Here is a 23,737-nt window from a genome sequence, read left to right on the forward strand (position 1 = left end):
AGATTGCTGTATATGGATCAATTTATACATCAATTGTTTGTATATGAAATATGAATAAATCAATGAATGGGTGTTCGAACAAAAAATAAGGGTAAACCGTCGTAATTGTCACTTTTATTTCATACGTATTTATTTATAGTCATTTAATTTCAAAAAGTAATATTTTGATTACTTGTGCTATCTGCGTATACAAGACAAGACTTAAAGTTCCGAAAACAAATTCCGAAAGCATATGTAAGCTTGCTAATTGCTTTCATTGATGCACTGAAAAAAACTCTTTCAATTTTTTTTAATTCAGTGACTAAAAGAAAACAGTTATAAAACTAAAGGGTTGTTTCAAAAGTTTACCCAAGAAATAATAATATTTGGGTGATTTCTTCTTATGTCTTTATTACATGTTTGAAAATTAGGTTGACATGACAGAAGATAAGAGAGTTTTGGTCGGTTTAGCGTAGTAATTGGTGTGCGCTTGATTAAGTTAGGTTAAAATTTTTTGAATTATCGAAGTTAAAAGTCTTATTTTACAATTTAAAATTAAATTTGATTTTTTTTTTAAATCGAGTGAAATTCTTTCTAGTTTCTACTTAAACTTAATTGTAAATATTTATAAGTGTTATGATATTATTTGATTCATATTTAAATTATATGTATATATTGTTTTCATTTGTGATATACATATATCTTATAAAATTAAGAGATTCGATTTAAACTTAAAAATAAATCTAATAATTATTAAAAAATTTGAATTATTTAAATTGTATTTTATAACTCGACTTGAATTTCTTTTAAAAATCGAGTCTTCATAAAATTACAACTCGAATCAATTCCAATAGAATTTTTCAATTCAAGTTGAGTCGTACCGAAATAGATATGAAGTCAGAGAAGAAAAAGCACCCAAGTATTTGCACTTGAAAGCAGTAACTCAACAAAACTGGGTTTCAAATTTCAGACTAATCCCCATGCTGAATAGTTCCTGGCACAATAGCTTAGCTCCACAAGGAACACTAACTCGTACGATACCATCTCTGGACAGGCAAACTCGGCGGTTGGGTCCCCTGATCTTTCGGCCGGCATCTACCGTCCGTTCAGTAACGTTTACGGTGTTTTTGCAATTCTGGCATACATGCATCTGGCCGGAGGAATCACTGAGCGTGAATAGGCGCTCGTGCAAGTTGGCTGAGGCACCATGAGCAATCAGGCAGTCGCATTCCATCTCACCGAATTTGATCCCACCATAACGTTTCCGGTCAGCAACTGGCTGCCTTGTAAGTGGGTGCACGGGCCCGGTGTTGCGAAATTTTACTTTGTCTTCCGACATGTGGACGAGACGCTGGTAGAATGTTGGACCCATGAATATGAGTGAATGAACCATCTCGCCTGTACGACCATTGTAAACTCTCTCATTTCCCCATCTTGAAAATCCAGCCCTGTCACAGATATTCACCAAAGAAGACGAGACAGCATCATTGTAAACAATACTAATTATAAGAACAAAAAGATCCAATAATAATAACAGACAACCAAAAAGAACTTAGATATAACCGATAAAAACAGCGAACCGAGCTTCAAAGATATATCCGCTATAGCATATCATACGTATAAACAAAGTGCGAAAATCATCATGCAATGCTCAGTGGGAAAAAGGGTCCATCTAAACAATTCTGGAATGGCTCATCTAAGATTTCAGTAGTGAAAAATGTCAATGATGAATGCAAGGTGAGCATGCAGGTCAACTTGTTCGGGACTATCCATTACCTGTGAAACTGTTCTGTAATGACATCCATAGAGAGAGTGGAGAAAGGAGTGGCAAATTTCATTGACCCACCACAGGCAATCCCCTTTCCCAAAGCAGCCTCCTAGAGTTGAGCCGGAATTTGTCTTGTAGGAAATGCATGGCTAATTACTATATCAGGAACTATTCCTTGAGTCGTGAATGGAAAGTTCTCTTGAGACTCCAGAAAACCAAGGACACCCTTTTGCCCATGCATGCTTGAGAACTTGTCTCCGAGACAGGGAGAACGAACCTGAAAAATATATCAGAAAGGCAACCAATGAACATCTAAAAGACTCAAAAGGATAAGACACTATCTTGTAGAACAAAATATATTTACCATTCACACACATGACCAAGAAAAATTACCTGTCTCGGAGATACTACAGCAAAATTTTTACCATCATCATTTGAAGATAGCACAACTTTCTGAACCATTCCTCTTTCGGAGTGCTTCAGTTTTACACCATGATCAGCTCCAGATTCAGCAAACCTCCCGATGACAATGTCACCAGACTGCAGACTCGCACCAATATAAGGAAAACCATCATCATCAAGGCTGTCCACACGTTCAATCTTTCTGTTTTCCCAAAATTTACAATATCTTCTGGTTTCTGCCACCTCTCCTGAATTTCCGTGTTCTCTACTTCTGCTTTGTAACTTCTTACATGTTCAGTACGGAACATTCCACGCTCTGTAGATGCTCCGTTCATTACCAAAGAATCCTCTTGATTGTATCCAAGATGAACATCGACTGCTACAATGGCGTTCTGGCCGTTGTACAATTCTGGCTTTGGTTGCATTCTATTCTGACCTAGGGGATATCCTGATTTTCCGAGACCATCAGCTGTCATTGTTTGGGGATAATACATTCGGTGCGACAAAGTGTCAACCCCGATGTTTGGGTTTATTGTAGAAAACCCAATGGCCTGTTGAGAATGTTTTTGTGCCTGGTACAGAACTCTCCTTGAATGATAATGATTTGCAAATGGAATGATCCCACAGCTTAAACTCAAAAGAAACGACATGTCAAGCTCGCAATGCGTATACATAACAGGTTGCTTCTCCTCAACATCTGCAAAGAGGTACTTGATATCCCATGCTGTACGACAAGCTTCGTCTTCGGCTGCAATTAGCTCAACTATCCCCTGGTCTAATAGGGACTGGAAGGTGTAATTCTCCTTCCCCTTAAATGATTTTAGTTTGAATAGATTCTCGACAACTTAAAGAGGCCGCGTAATCCTCCCAGCATCCGAAAAGATGCGCACCTCTCCTTTATGCTATCCTCTTTTATTTTCCACCTACAAGTTAAAAATCATTATTAGAAAAGATGAGACCACTAATAAACTACAGCTGATTAAAACTGTCTGGAACTCTCCCGAGACATACAACCTTAATAAAAACAAATTCTAGTTTCATAGTTCAAGTGGTTACCCTGGAAGCACATAACAAGCGAGGCATATAGAATTTAAAAAACTGAAGAAGTTCAAAATCAATGCAATCTATGAAATGAGTTGGTGACCACCTGAAAAGGTAATTCTTTCCTCCGTCGGTTTCTTCTAAGCTCAGTGGCAAAGGAAAGGGAATCTTCGCAAACACCAACCCATTCCCCATTCAGAAAAACCTTATCTTTCCCATCAACTGAGCTCGATGTATCACTATCCACTTTCTCCATTCCAGAACCAAACAACTTGTCAACTATGGGTTCCACTACATTCGTACTCACAAGTGCTGTGGTAGCCAGGTTTTTCACAAGCTCACAATTTTCACCAAACTTTTCCCCAATGAGATGGATGTCTGCAATAGAAAATTATATCAGAACCAAACAACATTGCAGCTGACAAACATCTCAACAAAATCAAATGCTCAAAAGATAAATCATTAACTTCATATTTCAAACCCTAAATAAAAAACAAGTTGATGTGGATGCCTTTATTGGAAAGCAATATCAGAGAAGGAAAGCAATGAATATAGAGAGAGCAGCAAATTAGAGTTTTATTTGTTTCCCCTATTACATTAGATTTTTATTTCCTTTATAAGTTTAGTCTTGCAAGTCAATATAGAAAAAAACTACACTGTTTTGATGTGATATAAATACAATAAGTGATACACAGTATGCAGCAATTCATTGCCACACAATTGAATAAATTAAAAGCTACTAAGCTCATTTTATCGGTATCACAAAGATATGAATATAGAAGAACTTTCATTGATTCAAATAGATCCCCATAAGGTACAACAAATATTGAATATTTGAAGCAACAGATTACTAGGAAAAAAAATAGTCTTGATAAAACTTACGGGTATCTTGCATCTCCAACCTTTCCAGTGTATGAGACCTGCTGACGTGTTTTCCTCAAATCAACCATTGTCTGCAATGGATTTGCTAGTCCCAGATTCGCCACTACACCTGAAATTCTTTCCATCTTTTTGTAAGGATGTGACCATGCACCAGTAGAAAACGCTCTAGAGAGCCCATTTGTAACTATGGAAGCATCCAGATAATGCTCAATTGGACGAACAGTACGATCTGCATAAAGATCTCTCTGCAGTTACGTTGACATTCGCCTCCTTGCATGCGCAATGTGAACTTTTAGTTCACACTCAAGCAACTCACCAGCCATCTCTAACCTATTGTTCCTGAAATCATCTCTGTTGTCGCACTTTCTTCAACGGGAAATCTGGTTTCCTTGCTTAATTTGTCCAAATGGTTCAGAGCATTTTTTTCCTTCACGAAAATTAGGACATTTCCAATCAGCGTCTTGAATTGAGGCAAACAATATGTTTGATATACCGGAGTCATAGCTTCCATAACCAATCAGATCTACAACTTCTTTGTCTGATACAACACCAAGGGCAAAAAACAAAATCCACGCGGGAATCTCAATTGACAAGAAATAAACGGTCAGGATTTCTCCCCCCCCCCCCCATTGATATGTTCAATTTTAGAATTCTCCACTAGTCTAATAATCAATCTATTTCTCTTCACCTTCGACCCGTGAGCAACCGTCCAACCCTGTACGTTCGAAATCCACAATCTCTTCAAAGAAATCTGCTCTTGTGCGATTAATATCTATAATTAAACATAGAAAAAACATCATATACGTCAAAAGACAATAACTAAAATGCATTCGGCTCTATAAATAAAACGCTCAGCACACTCAAATCCTGTCCAGCAACTATGGGTTATGGACAACAAATAACAGGTCAACCGAAATAACAAATATACCTTTTCTGAACCCTTCATCAGAAAGTAGCCTCCATAGTCAAAATCACAATTGGCCTTTTCAACCTGATTCAACCAACAAGGAATACATGTGTGATGAGTGTTCTAAATTGAGAACATTTACTTGTTCTAAATTGAGAACATTTACTTGTTAATTATTTGATCTTGTAGATCTATTACTGTTGATTTGGTTGTATTGTACTAATTTTCGTGTAGTATATTATTTTCCAGAATTAGCAATAAAAATTGCGTATTTTGTATTTTTATTATTATTTTGTCACAACTGGAGACATGGGCACCACTCTAGGCATGACACGGTCTGACGTGACAGTTTTTAAAAGGTCCAATCAACAACAGTTTTCTAGAAGATCTAAACAATTGATCAAACTATTGAAAAATCATCGAAAATCATAAATCAGAGACAAACATCGTGATAAAATTATTTACAAACACAAATCACGTATTCAAATTTAATCTGATGATCCAAAGCAAGAATATCATCAAGATAACAAATAATTGTCTTCTTGATTAGTTGAAGTGACATCAAATAAAACCTTGATAAAAACAAAACAAAAAGGATGATCAAACGATTGATAAAGAAAATGAAAAGCACACAAAAAGAATAAGGAAAATATACCATAAAGACAAAGTTGTTAGAAACTAAAAAAGAGAGATAAAGATGAAAATGCAATATAATAAAGTAAATGGAAAACAAGGAATATATGTGTGATGAATATTCTAAATTGATAATTTTTGCTTGTTAATTCTTTGATCTTTTGGATTTATTACTGCTGATTTGGTTGTATTGTGTTTATTTTCATATAAGATATTATTTTCTAGAATTAGCAGTAAAAAAGATGCATTTTATATTTTTTATTATTATTTGGTCACGGGTGGAGACAATGGCACGACTCTCGGCATGATACGGTCTGACGTGGTAGTTTCCAGAAGGCCCAATCATCAACAGTTTTCTAGAAGATCTAGTCAGCACCTTCTGAAAGGTGGATGGGCATAGATATCTTAGGAGAGTTTATTTTTGAAATTTAAAGTTTGAATTTGAAAACATTTGAAATTATCTTTAGGATTTATTTATCTTTTAATTTTCATGTTTATATTTAGGATTTTAGAAGCTATAAATATCCCATTGGGGTAAGACTCAAAACACACTTATTTTATATTTAATTCAGCAGCTTTCGGTTATTTGGTTTTATAAAAGTCTTTCTTTCGTTTTATTTTTATTTTATTTCAAGTTTTATTTTTAAACATGTTAAGTATGACTTATGTCATGATTAGCTAATTTTCTCATAAACCGAAAGGCTAAGGGATGACTCAATTCAATATGTGAGAATTGAAAATCACTTAACATCTTCAGGATGTCATTCTCAGTTTCTGGAAACTTGGATAGGTAATAGGCATATCCTTTAAAATCAAAACACTATCATTTTAAAAAGTCGACGTTGGTCTGGATGTTGTTCTGATTTAAAGTCAGGAGGAAAGATCGACTTGTAGCATATCCGACTTCATGTGAACACACTTAGCGGCAGTCTGTTAAAGGAAACTGATATTGGGTTCGATTCTCAGCGAGACAACAAAATCCGAGTTGGGCTTTTCCTATCATGGTTTTCATAACCGGAACGGTTAGCGAACCGACCATGCTACCGGTTCACTGGTTCAACCGGTCGAACCGGTCCGACCGGTCGGAAGAACCGGACGCCGTCATAATTATTTAAAAAATTAAATAAAAATACAAAAAATATTTAATAAAAAATAATTTTTTATATCACAAGTCATATTCAAAGCAAGTCATAACATATATAAGTTAAAAACCTTAAAATCAAGTGAAACAAAATGATTCAAATTAACTACAACATAATATTTAAGGTAAAACATATTAAATAATAAATATATTATATAACTATAATTAAAAATAAATTTGGGGCTAAAAAATCATAATAAAATGATATTGTTTTGTTTACTTTTTTTAAAATAATCTCACATGGTTAAGAAACATAAAAGAGCATCCCAAAAAGTCTAAAGAGTAAAAATATGAGAACAAAACAATCCCACATGACTAAGAAACATAGAAGAGCATCCTAACTAACTTCTATAAATAATAGAGGTAATTTGTCATTCAAAATCATGGAGCCTCTTGGTGAGCATTGAGTGAACTATTCTTTCACTTCAACCAAGCTCGAATTTTAGGCTTCAATCGAGCTTCTAAATTTTTTTTGAATTCAAGTTTCAATATTATATTTCGAGTTCGAGTTGAACTTGATAATTTTTAGCTCGTGAGTTTGAGTCGAGTTGAGCTTACTTTTAAAGTTTTCAAGTTCGAGTCGAACTCAGCAATACTCGAGTTCGACTTGGCTCATTTAACAAACGACGTCGTTTGGTTTAATTTTTTTTAAAAAAAAAAACAAAATTGGTGGTTTTTTTTTGTTTTCAGTCGGTCCAGTCTGAACGGTTCAACAGTTCCGGCCGGTTCACTAGTAGCAGTTCAACCGGTGTAGATTGAACCAGACTAGGCAACAGTTTCTAGTTGAATCGGACGGTCCGATCCGGTTTTCAAAACACTGTTTCCTATACTAAAACTGTTTTGTACTAACTATGATTGTCGTAGTTGGTTCAATTAAAAGTTGGATTTCCAAAGATTAGCCTTGAGAAAATCGATTACCAAAGTGAAAAGTAAGTTACAAGGGTCGAGTTTTGTAGACTGTAACTGATGTGAATCCCGAAGTAAAAATTTATTTTCGATGATCAGAAACGAATTGAGTCAAAGCAAGACTTGAGGTTGTTTTTTAGCATAGTTATTTTCAACTTTACATTTTCAAATCTTCTTTATTTCCACTCTTTATTACTTTTTTTATTCAACCTTTTTTTTTATCAAAACCCTCTCTTTATTTTATTTTACTCTAGATCATAACCAATTCAAATTCAAATTTGAGAATTTTCTAAATCCCTGTGAATCAACTCTTATTTCTTTTTACTACGTCTTTTCCTTATTTATTTCAAGAAGAAAGAATTTATTTGATAGTAAAACGACGATTGTCAATGTGGTTGGCAACTAATAGCAAGATCAAACTTAATGTTAACAATAAATTAAAAATTAATAATAATTTAATGATTAAAATAAAAACTAAATAATAGGTAAGTGGCCAAATAAATAGCTTACTCAAAAATTAATTATCTCGATCAAGTATTGTTTTAAATCTTTACACTCAAATCTTAAACTAGAATTGAAAATTTTATTTGAAAAGTAGAATTTAATTTTTTTTAATATTTTCCATTATTGATAATCATCGTAATTATTATAGACCGTATTGATAACATATACCATACGAAATAAAACAAGTGATTATGTAATAAACTTGTGCAGTCCTACTTGCAGAGTGAAGCCAGCACACGTCGAGGTGGGTAGAACGGACGTCGAGAATGAAGAACGGCCCAATTATCGATCAACAAAACATCTCCTTTCTTCCAAGGGATAGCAACACATTCATCTTCAAGGATTTTGAGGCAGTCATAGATGATGTCGGCCGGTAACGGTTGGCCGTCACCAAAAGTGACCGCTTTCACTGGGTCGTTCCTCGCGTCTTCCCACCCGGTGTACGCGGCCACCATGCTGTTGAACCAGATTTTGCGTTGCCTTGATCTGTCATATTTAATGGCTGGAATTGGCCCCATTATTGTTTTCACACCGTCTCCCATCCATTCCAGCTTCATCCCTAGCTTTGCAGCCCTGCGATAAGTTTGCGATTAATTATTTGTACGCTGTCTGTAACTTCTAGCAAGAAAAAATAAAAAACTGCATAATAATAAAATTAGCTCCCAACATTTATACAAATGATAACTTTGATCTCTATTTTTTTTGCGAGTATTTTAGTCAATCAATGTTTCTATTTTTTGTCAAAATAGTTCATGTGGATGAAACCATATTCTTTTGCGATTAATGATTTATGATATATTCTTTTTGGTTTAGAAGGAGAGTTATTAATTGACGGTGTTTAGTGTTTCAGTTTAGAGATTTTTTTCAATGTGTCATGAGAATTTTATTCGGATCATAATACATCTATTTTCCGGATCGAGTAATCATAATCGAATATAATTAAGGATGAAGTTTGTAAAAACATGGAGAGGGAGCCACTGACCTTTCCTCAGCTACAGCCTTGTCGGATGTCAAGAATGTTGATTTCCAGCCACGACCAATGGGAGATGAAGGATCGTCGTCCTCCCCTAACACCCTCGTGTATATCAATCCGTGCTCCTCCAGTCGAGCCACGAATTCTGGGTATTTCTCCTTCATTTTCTCGTACACAATGTGGCTTAGAACTATGGGTGTTTCTCCTCCAGTTCCTGGCTCTACTTCACAAAAGAAGAACAACTTCGATGGAAATTCAGGCACCTTGTAAAATCAAATGGAAGAAAGAAAAACTATTAATTTTGATTTAAAATCAATACCATTCAATCGTAAATTCATAATTTATCTATTCAGATCGTAATATCAACAATATTCGTACTTATCCGAGCTCCACATTACTTGAAATATAAACTTCAAAGTTGCCTAAATACATCATTAAATTTTTAGGTGTTATTTTGTTGAGATTCATTCACTGTTAAAAGTTATAAAATGATCACTCGATAATTTATATATTCTAAACTCGTCATTTTTAATTAAAATTTTGACGGTCGTCTAAACTATAGACGTGTTAATATATTGACTAAGATATGATCATCGTTTAAGATCCTAAAATCAAATTTTATTATATATCAGTCATTAGGTTAACACCTAGTTCAGACTGTCGTCAAATTTTTAATTAAAAATGACGAGTTTAGAACATATGATTGTCGGATGATCATTTTGTAACTTTTAACAACTGAAGGACTTAACAAAACAACATCTTATAACCGAGAGAAATATTTTATAACATTTTATAGTCGAGAGAATAACAAAACACTCCATAGTCAAGGGATCATTTTTATACTTTACCCATTTTTAAAATTCAATTTCTCTTTGAGAATTTATTCTCTTTATTTATTTGATTGATCGTATTAATAACATATTATATTAATTTTTAATATGGTACTAATTAGACTTTTGAATAGTAGAATTTCACGTTAAAAAAATAATGGAATTAGATCAACAACATCATCAATGGGACTTTAATATTTAAATCAGACAAATAGTCATAGGCGAATAAATTTCTGAAATTAAAAATAGTGACTCAATTTCAAGAGTTAGAAGAAAAGGGGGACCGAGGACAAGATAAACCATAGCCAAAACCTATTTATTTTATTAAATTTCGAAAGAGCAAATAACTTGTTTTTCTAACATTATATAATATTATCTACTTATTTTTATGGAAAAATACCTTATTACATATATACTTTAATATATGAGTTAATTGTATTTAAATATTCTATTTTACCTCAAAACTATGATTAATTTTATATTGATCCTCAAACTTTTATACATTTCAAATTCATTCCTAAATTATAACTCTCATTTTAAATTGGTCTCCAAGCTTTTGAAAGTACCACTAATGTGACCCAAAATAATTTAAAATTTTAGGGATGAATTTGAAACATTCAAAGTTTGGGATCAATTTAGAATGAGAGTCTTAAATTGAGATTGAATTTAGAATGTTCCAAAGTTTATAGACCAATTCAAAATGAAAGATATGGTTTAAAGATGAAATTAAAAATTTTAGGGACTATTTTAGAATGAGAATTATAATTTGAAAATGTGAAAGTTGAATAAACGAAAAGTTTTTAGTTGAAATATATAAGGGATAAAATAATTTTTAATCCTCAATTTATATATAAACTTTTTTTATTATACAATACTATTGTTCCAGTACTAAAAATGAAAAATATGTCAAGTTAAGAGACCAAGTTCAAAATTGCATAATTCAATAACTAAAAGTTACTAATTTATTCCAATATAAAAAAACAAAGAAAAAGTTCAGGCCGGTTTTTACCCGTAATCATTTTATGATTTCCCGTCAGCTAAGTGTATAGCATTACCTGAGCCATCTCATGATGAAAAGGGATCTTTTGATCAGGCGGCGATTCATTCGCTGTAAAAACACGGCCGACGACGTTAGTCCGAGGAGCAGCGCCGCCAACGTACGGCATCTCCTCGAAGCCAAAAGCCTCGACGACGTCGTTGAAATCTTTCGCCGTTTTCACGGGGAATCCCCTGAAGAGCACAGCTCCAGATTTGAGCAACAATGAGTCGAGAAAAGGCTTTTGAGATGTGATTTGATAGGTGAAATCGGAGAGAGAACTAGATGGGCTTGGTTTAGGGTTGGGAGATAGAATCGACGGAAAATTGAAGGAAACGTAGTGTTTTTGGTGATTGAGGAGTTGAGTTTCGATGAAGTAGTCAGTAGCTTGGACTGCCATGGCTGAAAAGCTTGAGAGTGTTGTTTTGTTTTCTCTTTCTTTCTTTTTTTCCGGATAATATCGATTTAAGGGAGGAGGGAGCGTGGAGTACACGGAACGACAGTGGATGTGGTGATGGTTTTGGAACATCGTAGAATGTGATTTGCACGGGTTATGCGTCTAGGTTCAACGTGGTCCGAAATATGGATTGCAAAATTAGTGGTGGTTCTAGAAGGCCTATGAATTATGTGAAGTATATGATCCAACTCGACTGAGGACTCTTTGGGTCGTTCTGCGGTGCGGCGCCTAAAAAACGGCTAATATACGGTGTGACCGGTTAAACAAGTGACCGGTTAAAATTTAGACCGGTTATGTTATATTATTTAACCGGAAATATTATAAAGTACAATAACATACTAGGTAGCGCTTATATAATGTAATAGGTAACGCTTATATTTACCTATTTTATAAGTAAACCAGTATATTTATACCGATAGCATTGCAAATTTACCTATTACATTATATTATATTGAAAGTGTCCATACTTTTTATAAAAAGGATCGATACTTTAACAGTGTTTCATGTTTTCCACCTACAATATTGATTTAATAATTTCATTTGCACAAAAAATTATTTGATTGTTTTGATATTTATAAAATATTATTTAGAATTTTTAATTTAATAATATATATACGTAACGTAAAAAATAAATCATTAGACGCCTATAATTACTAAATTAATATCTTAAAACTCACTCAAAAGATAACCTTAAATTAATGTTTTCCACAGTGAAAAAAGTATGGACACTTTTATAAAAAGGATAGACACTTTACAATATAACCACTACCTATTGCTTGGCATCATATGAGATTTGGATTTTGATTTCCTTTTGCTTGGCACCAAATGAGCTTTGGATTTTGATGAGCATCGGAAGTATTTCAGACTTATGATTTGGGTGGTACTCAACTTATGATTTTAGTTGCTATTTGTTACATTTCTTGTATACCACCCAGATCATACGCCCGAAACGTTTCTGACGCTTTAAAGTTGACCAAAAATAAAATGGTCGGGATTTCCCTCGCGTTTATACGTTGGAAAAAAAAAATGGAAATTAGGAATAATCAATGATAACATGCATATTGGCTTGGGCTAATATTTATAGTGGAGCCGAATATATATTGAAATTCAAACTCAAATTGAAATTTAAATTCAAACTCCAATTACATATGAAATGAATTTGAAATGCAGTGTTAAATTGAACATGAAAATTGCATAATTGATTCATACTGTTCAAGTAACATGCTTTATGAACCATCAAGCTAAAAGACAATATTGATTGAGTTCAAAGTTGAGTTGTGAGTTGATGGAGTTGTCACACTTGTCACATGGTTGGAATAAAGTACTCACATGCGAGATAGATACCTATTACATTATATAAACGATACATATTACATTATATAAGGGCTACCTATTACATCATATGTTTACCTATTATATTGAAAGTGTCCATACTTTTTATAAAAAGGATCGATACTTTTTTTAAAACTTATGTAATTTATGTTTCAATTTTTTAACAGTGTTCATGTTTCCACCTACAATATTGATTTAATAATTCATTTGCACAAAAAAAATTTGATTGTTTTTATATTTTATAAAATATTATTTAGAATTTTTAATTTAATAATATATATACCGTAACGTAAAAAATAAATCATTAGACGCCTATAATTACTAAATTAATATCTTAAAACTCACTCAAAAGATAACCTTAAATTAATGTTTTCCACAGTGAAAAAAGTATGGACACTTTTATAAAAGGATAGACACTTTACAATATAACCATTACCTATTACATTATATAAACGATACCTATTACATTATATAAGGGCTACCTATTACATCATATGTTTACCTATTATATTGAAAGTGTCCATACTTTTTATAAAAAGGATCGATACTTTTTTTAAAACTTATGTAATTTATGTTTCAATTTTTTAACAGTGTTTCATGTTTTCCACCTACAATATTGATTTAATAATTTCATTTGCACAAAAAATTATTTGATTGTTTTTATATTTTATAAAATATTATTTAGAATTTTAATTTAATAATATATACCGTAACGTAAAAAATAAATCATTAGACGCCTATAATACTAAATTAATATCTTAAAACTCACTCAAAAGATAACCTTAAATTAATGTTTTCCACAGTGAAAAAAGTATGGACACTTTTATAAAAAGGATAGACACTTTACAATATAACCATTACCTATTACATTATATAAACGATACCTATTACATTATATAAGGGCTACCTATTACATCATATTTTACCTATTATATTGAAAGTGTCCATACTTTTTATAAAAAGGATCGATACTTTTTTTAAAACTTATGTAATTTATGTTTCAATTTTTTAACAGTGTACTGCGAATTTAAAATGATAATATACTTGTAGTTATTGTACATACCTAAATATGTACTGCGAATTTAATGTTGTACCCACCCTTTAACTACAGAAACATGTTCAAAATGAACCTTCGTTTACATATCCATCAACTCCTGGAGCACTGAACTTGCACAACAAAATTTTTGCCATGGATAATACTGATGTAGACAATGTTAAGCCAACCGAGGAATGCCATGAAGTACATAATGTTGATGAATCTGACAGATTGGTTGGTCAGCTCTTCTGTTCACGTGATCAAGCTTGGCACTTTTACAAGGGATTCGCACGGGAACATGGGTTTAGTGCACGTAAGGGAACAACACGGCTTGACGTGGAAGGGAATGTGAAGACACAAGATTTGTTGTTCCAAAGAAGGGTTTTCGAGTATCAAAAGTCAATACTGTTGATCGTCAACGTGCTCATACGCCAGTCACAAGAACAGGATGTAAGGCTAGAGTCGTAGTTACAGCAACAAATACAAACGATCAGTGGGTTATAAGTAAGTCTGATCAGAAACATAATCATGCATTGTGCACATCTGCTATGACACCATTTATGCGTCTAATCGAGCTGTAAGTAAGGCTGATATCGATGAGGCAACAACATGAAAGAGGTCGGTGTTGGCACGTCACAAGTAATGAACTATTTAACGCAGCAGGCAGGGGGCTATCATAATGTTGGATTACACATAAAGACCTCTACAATGCACTTCAAAGAGGTAAAGCAAAGGAAATCGTCGATGGGGATGTGAATGCGCTTATTGCCTACTTTGATTATAAGAAACATGATGATCCGGGTTTTTTATGACATACTCGGTAGACGAATCGGGGCATTGTATAATCTTATTTGGTCGGATTCTACATCGAGATCGGATTACACATGCTTCGGTGATGTAATGCGTTCGACACAACGTACAAAGATAATTTGTATGTCGACCAATTATGCCTATTGTTGGTGTCAATCATCACCATAACACAATTGTGTTTGCCACTGCCATAATCGCTGACGAAACGTCTCAATCTTTCGAGTGGGTGCTACAGAATTTTTAGAAGCCATGATGAATAAATCACCTATTTCTGTTGTAACCGATGGGGATAGGGCAATGCAGAGGGCTATCAAATCTGTTATCCCTTATGCTAAGCACAGATGTTCTTGGCATCTTTCTCGCAATGCACAAGCTAACATTGGTGACCCAAAGTTTACAGCAGCATTCTCAAAATGCATGGCTTCCTGGTGGACAACCAAGGAATTTGATATTCAATGGCGTTCGATTGTTTCAGAATTCAACGTCCAAAAGCATCCATGGGTGATTGAGAAGGGAAATACACGACACTTATGGGCACAAGCATATCTAACCGGTCATTTCTTTGCCAATATTCGCTCAACACAAAGGTGCGAGTCTATGAATGCTTCACTAGCTATTGCACTGAAACACAAGAAGACATATTTAGATTGTCCGTGCAATTGAAGATGGAATTAGTAGAATGCGTATGAACGAGTTGAAAGCGGATTACTTAAGTTCCCATACGAAGCCCTTCCAGATCACAAAACTGGTCGACCTTGAAAGCCATGCCGCTGCGATTTTTACCCGCGAATCTTTCGTGTGTTCCAAGATGAACTTACACGGGAGACATTGTACCGGATTGAGGCAGAGATTAAGTCCTTATCAGATGAATGTCAACATTATATTTTGTCAAAGTACGCAGAAAAAAATAGGAAATTTGAATTAGTTTGATTCTCGTACGAAAACTCTAATTTGCTCCTGCAAAAATTCGAGACCGTTGGACTTCCGTGTCGCCATCAACTTCACATTTTGAAGCAATTGGACTACACATATTTGCCCGGGACTTTGATTCAAAGTAGGTGGACTAATGATGCGAAGGCTTCTGCACCCAGCTATGTTGATTTGAATGTGTCTCCAGAAGTGATGCAAATGGCAAGGTTCGCTGCTCTACGTTCAACGTCAAGTAGGTTATGCTACATTGCATCAAAGACAGACGAGTCTTTCAAAACCGCAAGAGATGAGATGAAAAAACTAATAGAAGAATTAGAAAACTCGTTTGGTTTGAATCATTCAGTCAACCAGAGCATTGTAGTAAACAATGTTCGTGACCCTCAACGAAAACAACGCAAGCGAAAAGAAGTGCCGAAGAACAAGGTCGATAAGCAAATTAGGCGATGTGGGTACTGCAACGGTGAGGGGCATAACAAACTAACATGTCCTCAAGTCAAGCTTAGTTTGAGTACAAGCACACAGCCTACATCAACTGATTTTTTTCGAAGACGGAATGGAATGACAACGATCTCCATATAATATATCGTAAGTATCAACATCACTCCTATTGTATGTACATATAAATATTTTGAATGAAGGAAGAAAAACCGCGTTACTTCAAATTACCGACACTTTTTTAAATGGTATGGACATAAAGTACCGACACAATATTATAAAGTGTCGATATAGGTTGTAGACCTATTCGCTCATAAAAACCGGTATATTTATACCGGTTATATTACAAAATTATCTATTACATTATAATTATGGGTTCCGATGTGTAAAATGTCGACACTTTTTTAAATCGTATCGACAATTTTTCTTCCAATATGGACATAAAGTACCGACACAATATTAAAAAGTGTCGATATAGGTTGTAGACCTATTCGCGCATAAGACCGGTATATTTATACCGGTTATATTACAAAATTATCTATTACATTATAATTATGGGTTCCGATGTGTAAAATGTCGACACTTTTTTAAATCGTATCGACACATTTTTCTTCTAATATGGACATAAAGTACCGACACAATATTAAAAAGTGTCGATATAGGTTGTAGACCTATTCGCGCATAAGACCGGTATATTTATACCGGTTATATTACAAAATTATCTATTACATTATATTATGGGTTCCGATGTGTAAAATGTCGACACTTTTTTAAATTGTATCGACACATTTTCTTCCAATATGGACATAAAGTACCGACACAATATTAAAAAGTGTCGATATAGGTTGTAGACCTATTGGCTCATAAAACCGGTATATTATACCGGTTATATTACAAAATTATCTATTACATTATAATTATGGGTTCCGATGTGGTAAAATGTCGACACTTTTTTAAATCGTATCGACACATTTTTCTTCCAATATGGACATAAAGTACCGACACAATATTAAAAAGTGTCGATATAGGTTGTAGACCTATTCGCGCATAAGACGGTATATTTACCGGTTATATTACAAAATTATCTATTTATTATAATATGTTGAAAGGTCCATACTTTTTATAAAAAGGATCGATACTTTTTTTTAAAGATATGTAATTTATGTTTCAATATTTTTTAAGTATGTTTCATGTTTTCCACCTACAATATTAATTTAATAATTTCATTTGCACAAAAATTAGTTGATTGTGTTGATATTTTATAAAATAATATAAGAATTTTTAATTTAACAATAATATATACCGTAACGTAAAAAATTAATCATTAGACGCCTATAATTACTAATAATATCTTAAAACTCACTCAAAAGAAACCTTAAATTAATGTTTTCCACAGTGAAAAAAGTATAGACACTTTTATAAAAAGGATAGATACTTTACAATATATTAAAAAGTATAGACACTCAATGTATATGTACACATAGAAGCAAATATGGAATAATTAATGAAAATATACATACAATATAATCACACCAAAATTAAATACACAAGAATGTTCAAATAATGTACCGACAAACAAAATTAATCCGATGAAAAAGGGTTGTTTCTAACGAAGTCCGGAACATAGAGGCCTTCAACAAATTTTCCAAATACTCTCGTATGTTTCCGCCTTTTTCTGAGGACATACATAAATAATTTCAATTATCAAACTAATGAGGTGCAATTTTACTAACAATAAATTAAATTCGCATAAGCATGAATAAATTGTGTCATACCTAGAGCTTTGTCGTTCGAATGGGAAGCAGCGTCAAAGGTATGTGGACATATGTAATTATTTCTATATAAACACATAAGTTGTTAAAATAATCAATGTCTGAACACCTGTTCAACTGATCAAAACATATTGCATAAATGCAACCTACCGGATTATATAAATCATTTTTTCCGCTGAATCATCGACCAAAGGTATTTAGCTCGTTAAAATCTGGACACGCGTTCCAAACATCATTGAGATCTTTACAATAGGTAACAGAATCGTATGTTTGCATTTTTTTTGATCCTGTTCACAAACAGTCGAACATAAATATGTAGGAATCACAAGGAAAAGTCAGCAAACTGTAAGACATTCATCTTACCCACACGAATAGAAAATGCTCGGAAAATACAGGTAGTTTCTCAAGTACACGGTCGACGTTATGCCTGAGATGTAATCAAGTTTGAATGTTAACATTCAATGTATATTAACGATTTTGACTACAGTAATTCAATTGCCTCAAACATGTTCTAACCTCATCTTTGAAGACCAAAGGGCAACAACAAAATTGTCGACACAAAATTGCATAAATTCAAATAATCCTCTTCGAGGACAACATACAACATGAAGAAAATGAGATTAAAGTTCTACGCTTATATGTTAAAAATGGATACAAAAGAATAGAATTAAAACCTGCCGGCAGTCTTGGGATGTAGGCAAGGACACCATTGAGATCAAAATTAAAGTTTTCTTGAAGGCGGCGTTGCAGACACGATATACTTGTTTGGATCATCATCTTCATCCATCATCATCATCGTCATCATCTTCATCGCCAGCTCATCGTCATCATCATCATCGTCATCTTCATCGTCAGCTTCATCTTCTGCGACCGATTGGTTGTCCACATGTTAAAAGAAAATAAAATAAAGTTCAGAACGTGTAAATGTTAAGAAACATAGATAATGAATTACCTAACTCGTTGATGTCGTGACGTAATCGTTACGCAACATGGAGATTCGTGCAATGATGAAATATCGGATCGCATTCCACTCAAGGGAATCATATGCTCCCGAAAATTGACCATGTATTCCATCACGGTTAATGTGACATCCTCTGCAACTGTTGCTTCTTCCATCATTGCGTCTCATTGGTTGCTCTTCTTCATGGCCAAACGGGGTCCATTTCCTCCCTCTTTGATCTAATCCGACCTCCTTGACACGTTCCAACCGAGTTTTTCAACACAATCATATCCCGCTTTTTTAATAAATACCATGTCAATCTTGGGTTAATCGAACAGGGGCGTCATGCGAAAAATCAACTTCCTTCTTCTTCAACAGATGGGTGATGACATCCATATGGTAGTGTAGTTGAAATTGTTGCTCCTTTGTGACCATATATACAATGTATAAATATGAGTTTTGCAATGTTTGGAGCCGTTTTGGATTTATACTTTGCTATCCACCAATAATCGCTGTCTCGAAGCGTTAATGTTTTCCCCCACTAGGCCGGATATACCATGTGAGCATTTTGTGAAACACTCTCGACTCTACATCGAGGTGAATTGGGCTATTTTAGTAACCCGTTTAATTGTAGACCAATCTACACCATTTTCATCTGAATCCCTGTATTCGCTACACCTAAACCCTCCGCAATAGTTTCTGGAGATATATATATCCTTCCCCATGACATGTGTATTAATTCTATTATATTAGTCTTATTAGGCTAGTGCTGTAAGGAAGCATTGTTGTAGAAGACTCTAACTAGGTTGGGATAATATCTTGGTTTCTACACCAAGGATTCAAGCAACCCCAAGATGTAAATGTGGATTTAAAACTAAATGCATATTATCATCAAACAAGAAAACCCAGGTCATGACACGTTCGGGACGAATCTTCTTACTTTAAAAAGCGTCTGCCATCTTTGTTTCTCCATGTCGGATCTAAAGTTCAGAGTTTCGAAGGACCTGATTCCTCAGAAGAATCGTTTGTTACAGAAGGAGGTGGTTGAGAAGAACTGGTTGAGAAGAGCTTTGAGAAATACCTCGCTTCTGACGCTGACGTTTTGGAGCCATTTTGGTTGGATGCTACCCTATTACAATGGAACACAAACACATTCAGGATAAAAACTCCAATATAGAAATCAATCAAACCCATAAATATCGATAAATTTACCTGAATATCTGATCGTCACTTATGATAACGGTAGAAGGAAGAAAGAGGAAGACTGCCTGCTTGCATTTTAGGGTTTCTCGATTAAGAGTACTATATAACGGTGGAAAACACTTGATATTTAAATTAGTATCGACACAAAATATATTAGTGTCGACACATTATTTAGACATATTCTCTCATTAAAACCGGTATAATTGTACCGGTTAGATTGAAAAATTACATATTACATTATACTTTTGGGTTCGATGATTTTGGGATCGACACTTTTTAAATATGGATCGACACTTTATTGGTGCACCTGTTTTAATTCATTCTGGGGAAAAAATATCGACACACTATATTAGTGTCGACACATTTAGACTTATTCTCTCATAAAACCGGTATAATTGTACCGGTAGATTAAAAATTACATATTACATTATACTTTTGGGTTCGATGATTTGGGATTGACACTTTTTTATATATGGATCGACACTTATGGGTGCACCTTGTTTTAATTCATTCTGGGAAAAAATATCGACACAACTATATTAGTGTCGACACATTATTTAGACTATTCTCTCATAAAACCGGTATAATTGTACCGGTTAGATTGAAAAATTACATATTACATTATACTTTTGGGTTCGATGATTTTGGGATCGACACTTTTTTATATATGGATCGACACTTTATGGGTGCACCTTGTTTTTATTCATTCTGGGAAAAAATATCGACACAAACTATATTAGTGTCGACACATTATTTAGACTTATTCTCATCAAAACCGGTATAATTGTACCGGTTAGATTGAAAACATATTACATTATACTTTGGGTTCGATGATTTGGGATCGACACTTTTTATATGGGATCGACACTTTATTGGTGCACCTTGTTTTTAATTCATTCTGGAAAAAAAATATCGACACAAACTATATTAGTGTCGACACATTATTTAGACTTATTCTCTCATAAAACCGGTATAATTGTACCGGTAGATTAAAAATTACATATTACATTATACTTTGGGGTTCGATGATTTTGGGATCGACACTTTTTTATATATGGATCGACACTTTATTGATGCACCTTGTTTTAATTCATTCTGGAAAAAAAATATCGACACAAACTATATTAGTATCGACACATTATTTAGACTTATTCTCTCATAAAACCGGTATAATTGTACCGGTTAGATTGAAAAATTACAGATTACATTATACTTTTGGTTTCGATGATTTTGGATCGACACTTTTTAATATATGGATCGACACTTTATTGATGCCCTTGTTTTAATTCATTCTGGAAAAAAATATCCACACAAACTATATTAGTGTCGACACATTATTTAGACTTATTCTCTCATAAAACCGGTATAATTGTACCGGTTAGATAAAAAATTACATATTACATTATACTTTTGGGTTCGATGATTTTGGGATCGACACTTTTTATATATGGATCGACACTTTATTGGTGCACCTTGTTTTTAATTCATTCTGGAAAAAAAATATCGACACAAACTATATTAGTATCGACATGACCTTAATGTGTATAAGAAACATGTACAACAACATACTGCTAACTTTTCTCATCTCATTCATAATATATTCACATAAAAAAATATAAATCGTATACAAATATAAATCTTATACAAAATTAACTCGACATTTACATCATTGCATCCTTTTGTTATTCTATGTAATATGCAGCTTTGTTATCTCCTGTCTTCGTTCATTTGATTGTGGCTTACGAGATCATTTAATACTCGCGATCGATCCCAGTCTCCAACAACCTATATTCAAATTGTCAGAACGTTAAGTATTGTCAACTACAGCATTCAATCTATGACTTTTAAACATTTTACCACAAACATTTTTCTATCCACTTACAAAATCACCAGTTTGCCCCTGTAGAACCGATCGATTCCATCCACATCATCACATACATGCCGCAATCAATATCTGTTACAAAATTTGAAAACCACACATGTCAATTTGATGAATACTGCATAAATTAAGCTTTATTTGTGATAATCTCATCCCATTCAATGCTTATTCTTCTTATGCTCCACAAATTTGAAGTTTTCAAGGGATACTTTCCTAGAGATCCACATGACTCAACCCAAATGCGTTTCTTATTATAAGAATCTAATATTTTAATCTGCATTAAAATAGAAGAAGTTATGCACCAAAAAATTATGCATTATAATTTACATAATGTCCTTCATACATACATACATAACCAATCTCTAGCATCCTCACTCTCTGTTTTAGCGCTTCAGTTGTAAACATACTATCATATTGTAAACATGATCTACCATATCCAACACCAACAGATACCAGTGTGATTATGGTAGTTTATTGTGATCATATCTGCAACAAATTTCACACCCAATTTGACAAAATTCAACATTCTATATCCGAAACATCATTTGCAATTGGTATGGTGTCTTACCTTCTCACAGTCGGTGAATTTCACATAGTTATCCAATATGACACCCCAGAAGGTAGAAATATCTCAAACTTTCTTTATGTGGCTTCCAACGCCTGTTGCTGTAATTACGCCAACAAACATTATTAATTTACCGTCTATAACACTACTTTTCAATATTTATTAATTTAACTCACCACTAAGAGGTATGGAAGGTAGCCAATCCTCCGGTGTGACTTTTGAGAATCGTAGCATATGGTCCGGCGAGCAAATCGATAACCTAACAAAATTATTACACAATCAGAACATATTCATAAGTTTTTATTTTTTTCTACTTTCTACTTACCACACCGCCAACCCATTCTGTAGGCTTCAACGTTGCAACGTCGTATACAGTAGCGAATTGATTTCCCATTGATATTACAGAATACTGTATGAATCATTAGGATTAATATTTGTCATGAAATATTTAAATATCACTCACAAAACAATATATTTCACTTACCCCGATTCTAACTCGCTATTCCATAAATAATCACAAATTGCAGCTTCGATGTCATCAATTCCGGTTGGAATGTCCGCTTTTTTCAACCTACAATTTTGCATACAAATTTTGTCACAACAACATAATAAAAATCAAATTAAGTATTCTTTTATTAAACTTACCTTCTGCTTCTTCTTCTGGGGTGCAGACATTCCGAATCCAAAAATTCTTCTTCCTCCTCCCTCTTTTTTTCTTCATATTTTTTCAGTTCATCGTACTTTTTTTACATAGCTCTTCATATCTTTTATTTCACCCTTCAATTGAGCTCCTTTATCCGAGTATTTATCAACCACCCCCTTCACCCCGTAAGTTCACTCCTCAAATCAACAACTCCTTCACCACTCCCTCAAATTTTTCTCCGTCACCATCTTAATATCACCCCTTAACACCGAAACTTCTTTCACCACTTCACCCTCAACACCTCTACTTCTTTCAACCACTCCATCTATTTTTCCTTCCACTACCCCCTTATGCCTCTCGAGTTTCTCTACGACTTGATCAAGTTTCTCTTCGACTCTTGATTGTCTTTGCATGATTTCAAATTGGATTTTTTTGATATCAGCCAATTCAGACATCAAAATGTCGAAGTACTCTGTTTTTCACCGTCGTCCACTCACCTTATCCCCCAATACAACCATCCCTCCTTCTTCTCCTCTGCCTCCACTGCCTCCTCTACATCCTTGCCAATAACCTTCAAAAAATTAAATTACAATATTAAGACATTATTCTTAATATTATTTAATTACATTTACCATTTCTTGCTTCTCCCTCTATCCAACTTCAACTCACCATCACTCTAACCACCTCTTCCTTCCCCCATGCACGGATGCGTGCCACTCCGGTTCTTTCATAA

The 23,737-nt window shown here is 33.9% G+C and overlaps 1 protein-coding gene and 1 pseudogene across 1 annotated transcript; both read right to left on the minus strand.

The window, feature by feature from the left end:
* Positions 1 to 922: 922 nt before the first annotated feature.
* LOC120146877 lies at positions 923 to 6,651 on the minus strand (annotated as a pseudogene).
* A 1,625-nt stretch (positions 6,652 to 8,276) lies between these two features.
* On the minus strand, positions 8,277 to 11,465 carry LOC120146704 (clavaminate synthase-like protein At3g21360). The gene is made up of 3 exons (XM_039160203.1): positions 11,022 to 11,465; positions 9,146 to 9,399; positions 8,277 to 8,736 (listed from the first exon to the last, which is right to left on the minus strand). The coding sequence occupies exons 1-3, from the start codon at positions 11,400 to 11,402 to the stop codon at positions 8,376 to 8,378; spliced, it is 996 nt and encodes a 331-aa protein (XP_039016134.1). The 5' UTR covers positions 11,403 to 11,465; the 3' UTR covers positions 8,277 to 8,375.
* Positions 11,466 to 23,737: the final 12,272 nt, after the last annotated feature.

This window comes from Hibiscus syriacus, unplaced genomic scaffold (assembly GCF_006381635.1).
Source record: "Hibiscus syriacus cultivar Baekdansim isolate YM2019G1 unplaced genomic scaffold, ASM638163v2 tig00110931_pilon, whole genome shotgun sequence".
Taxonomy (NCBI): domain Eukaryota; kingdom Viridiplantae; phylum Streptophyta; class Magnoliopsida; order Malvales; family Malvaceae; genus Hibiscus; species Hibiscus syriacus.

Coding starts and splice junctions, on each gene's coding strand:
- LOC120146704 (XM_039160203.1), bottom strand. CDS start 11,402: ATGGCAGTCCAAGCTACTGACTACTTCATCGAAACTCAACTCCTCAAT. Junction 9,400..11,021: donor TTCATCATGAGATGGCTCAG/GTAATGCTATAC, acceptor TGATTTTACAAG/GTGCCTGAATTTCCATCGAA. Junction 8,737..9,145: donor AAGGCTGTAGCTGAGGAAAG/GTCAGTGGCTCC, acceptor AACTTATCGCAG/GGCTGCAAAGCTAGGGATGA.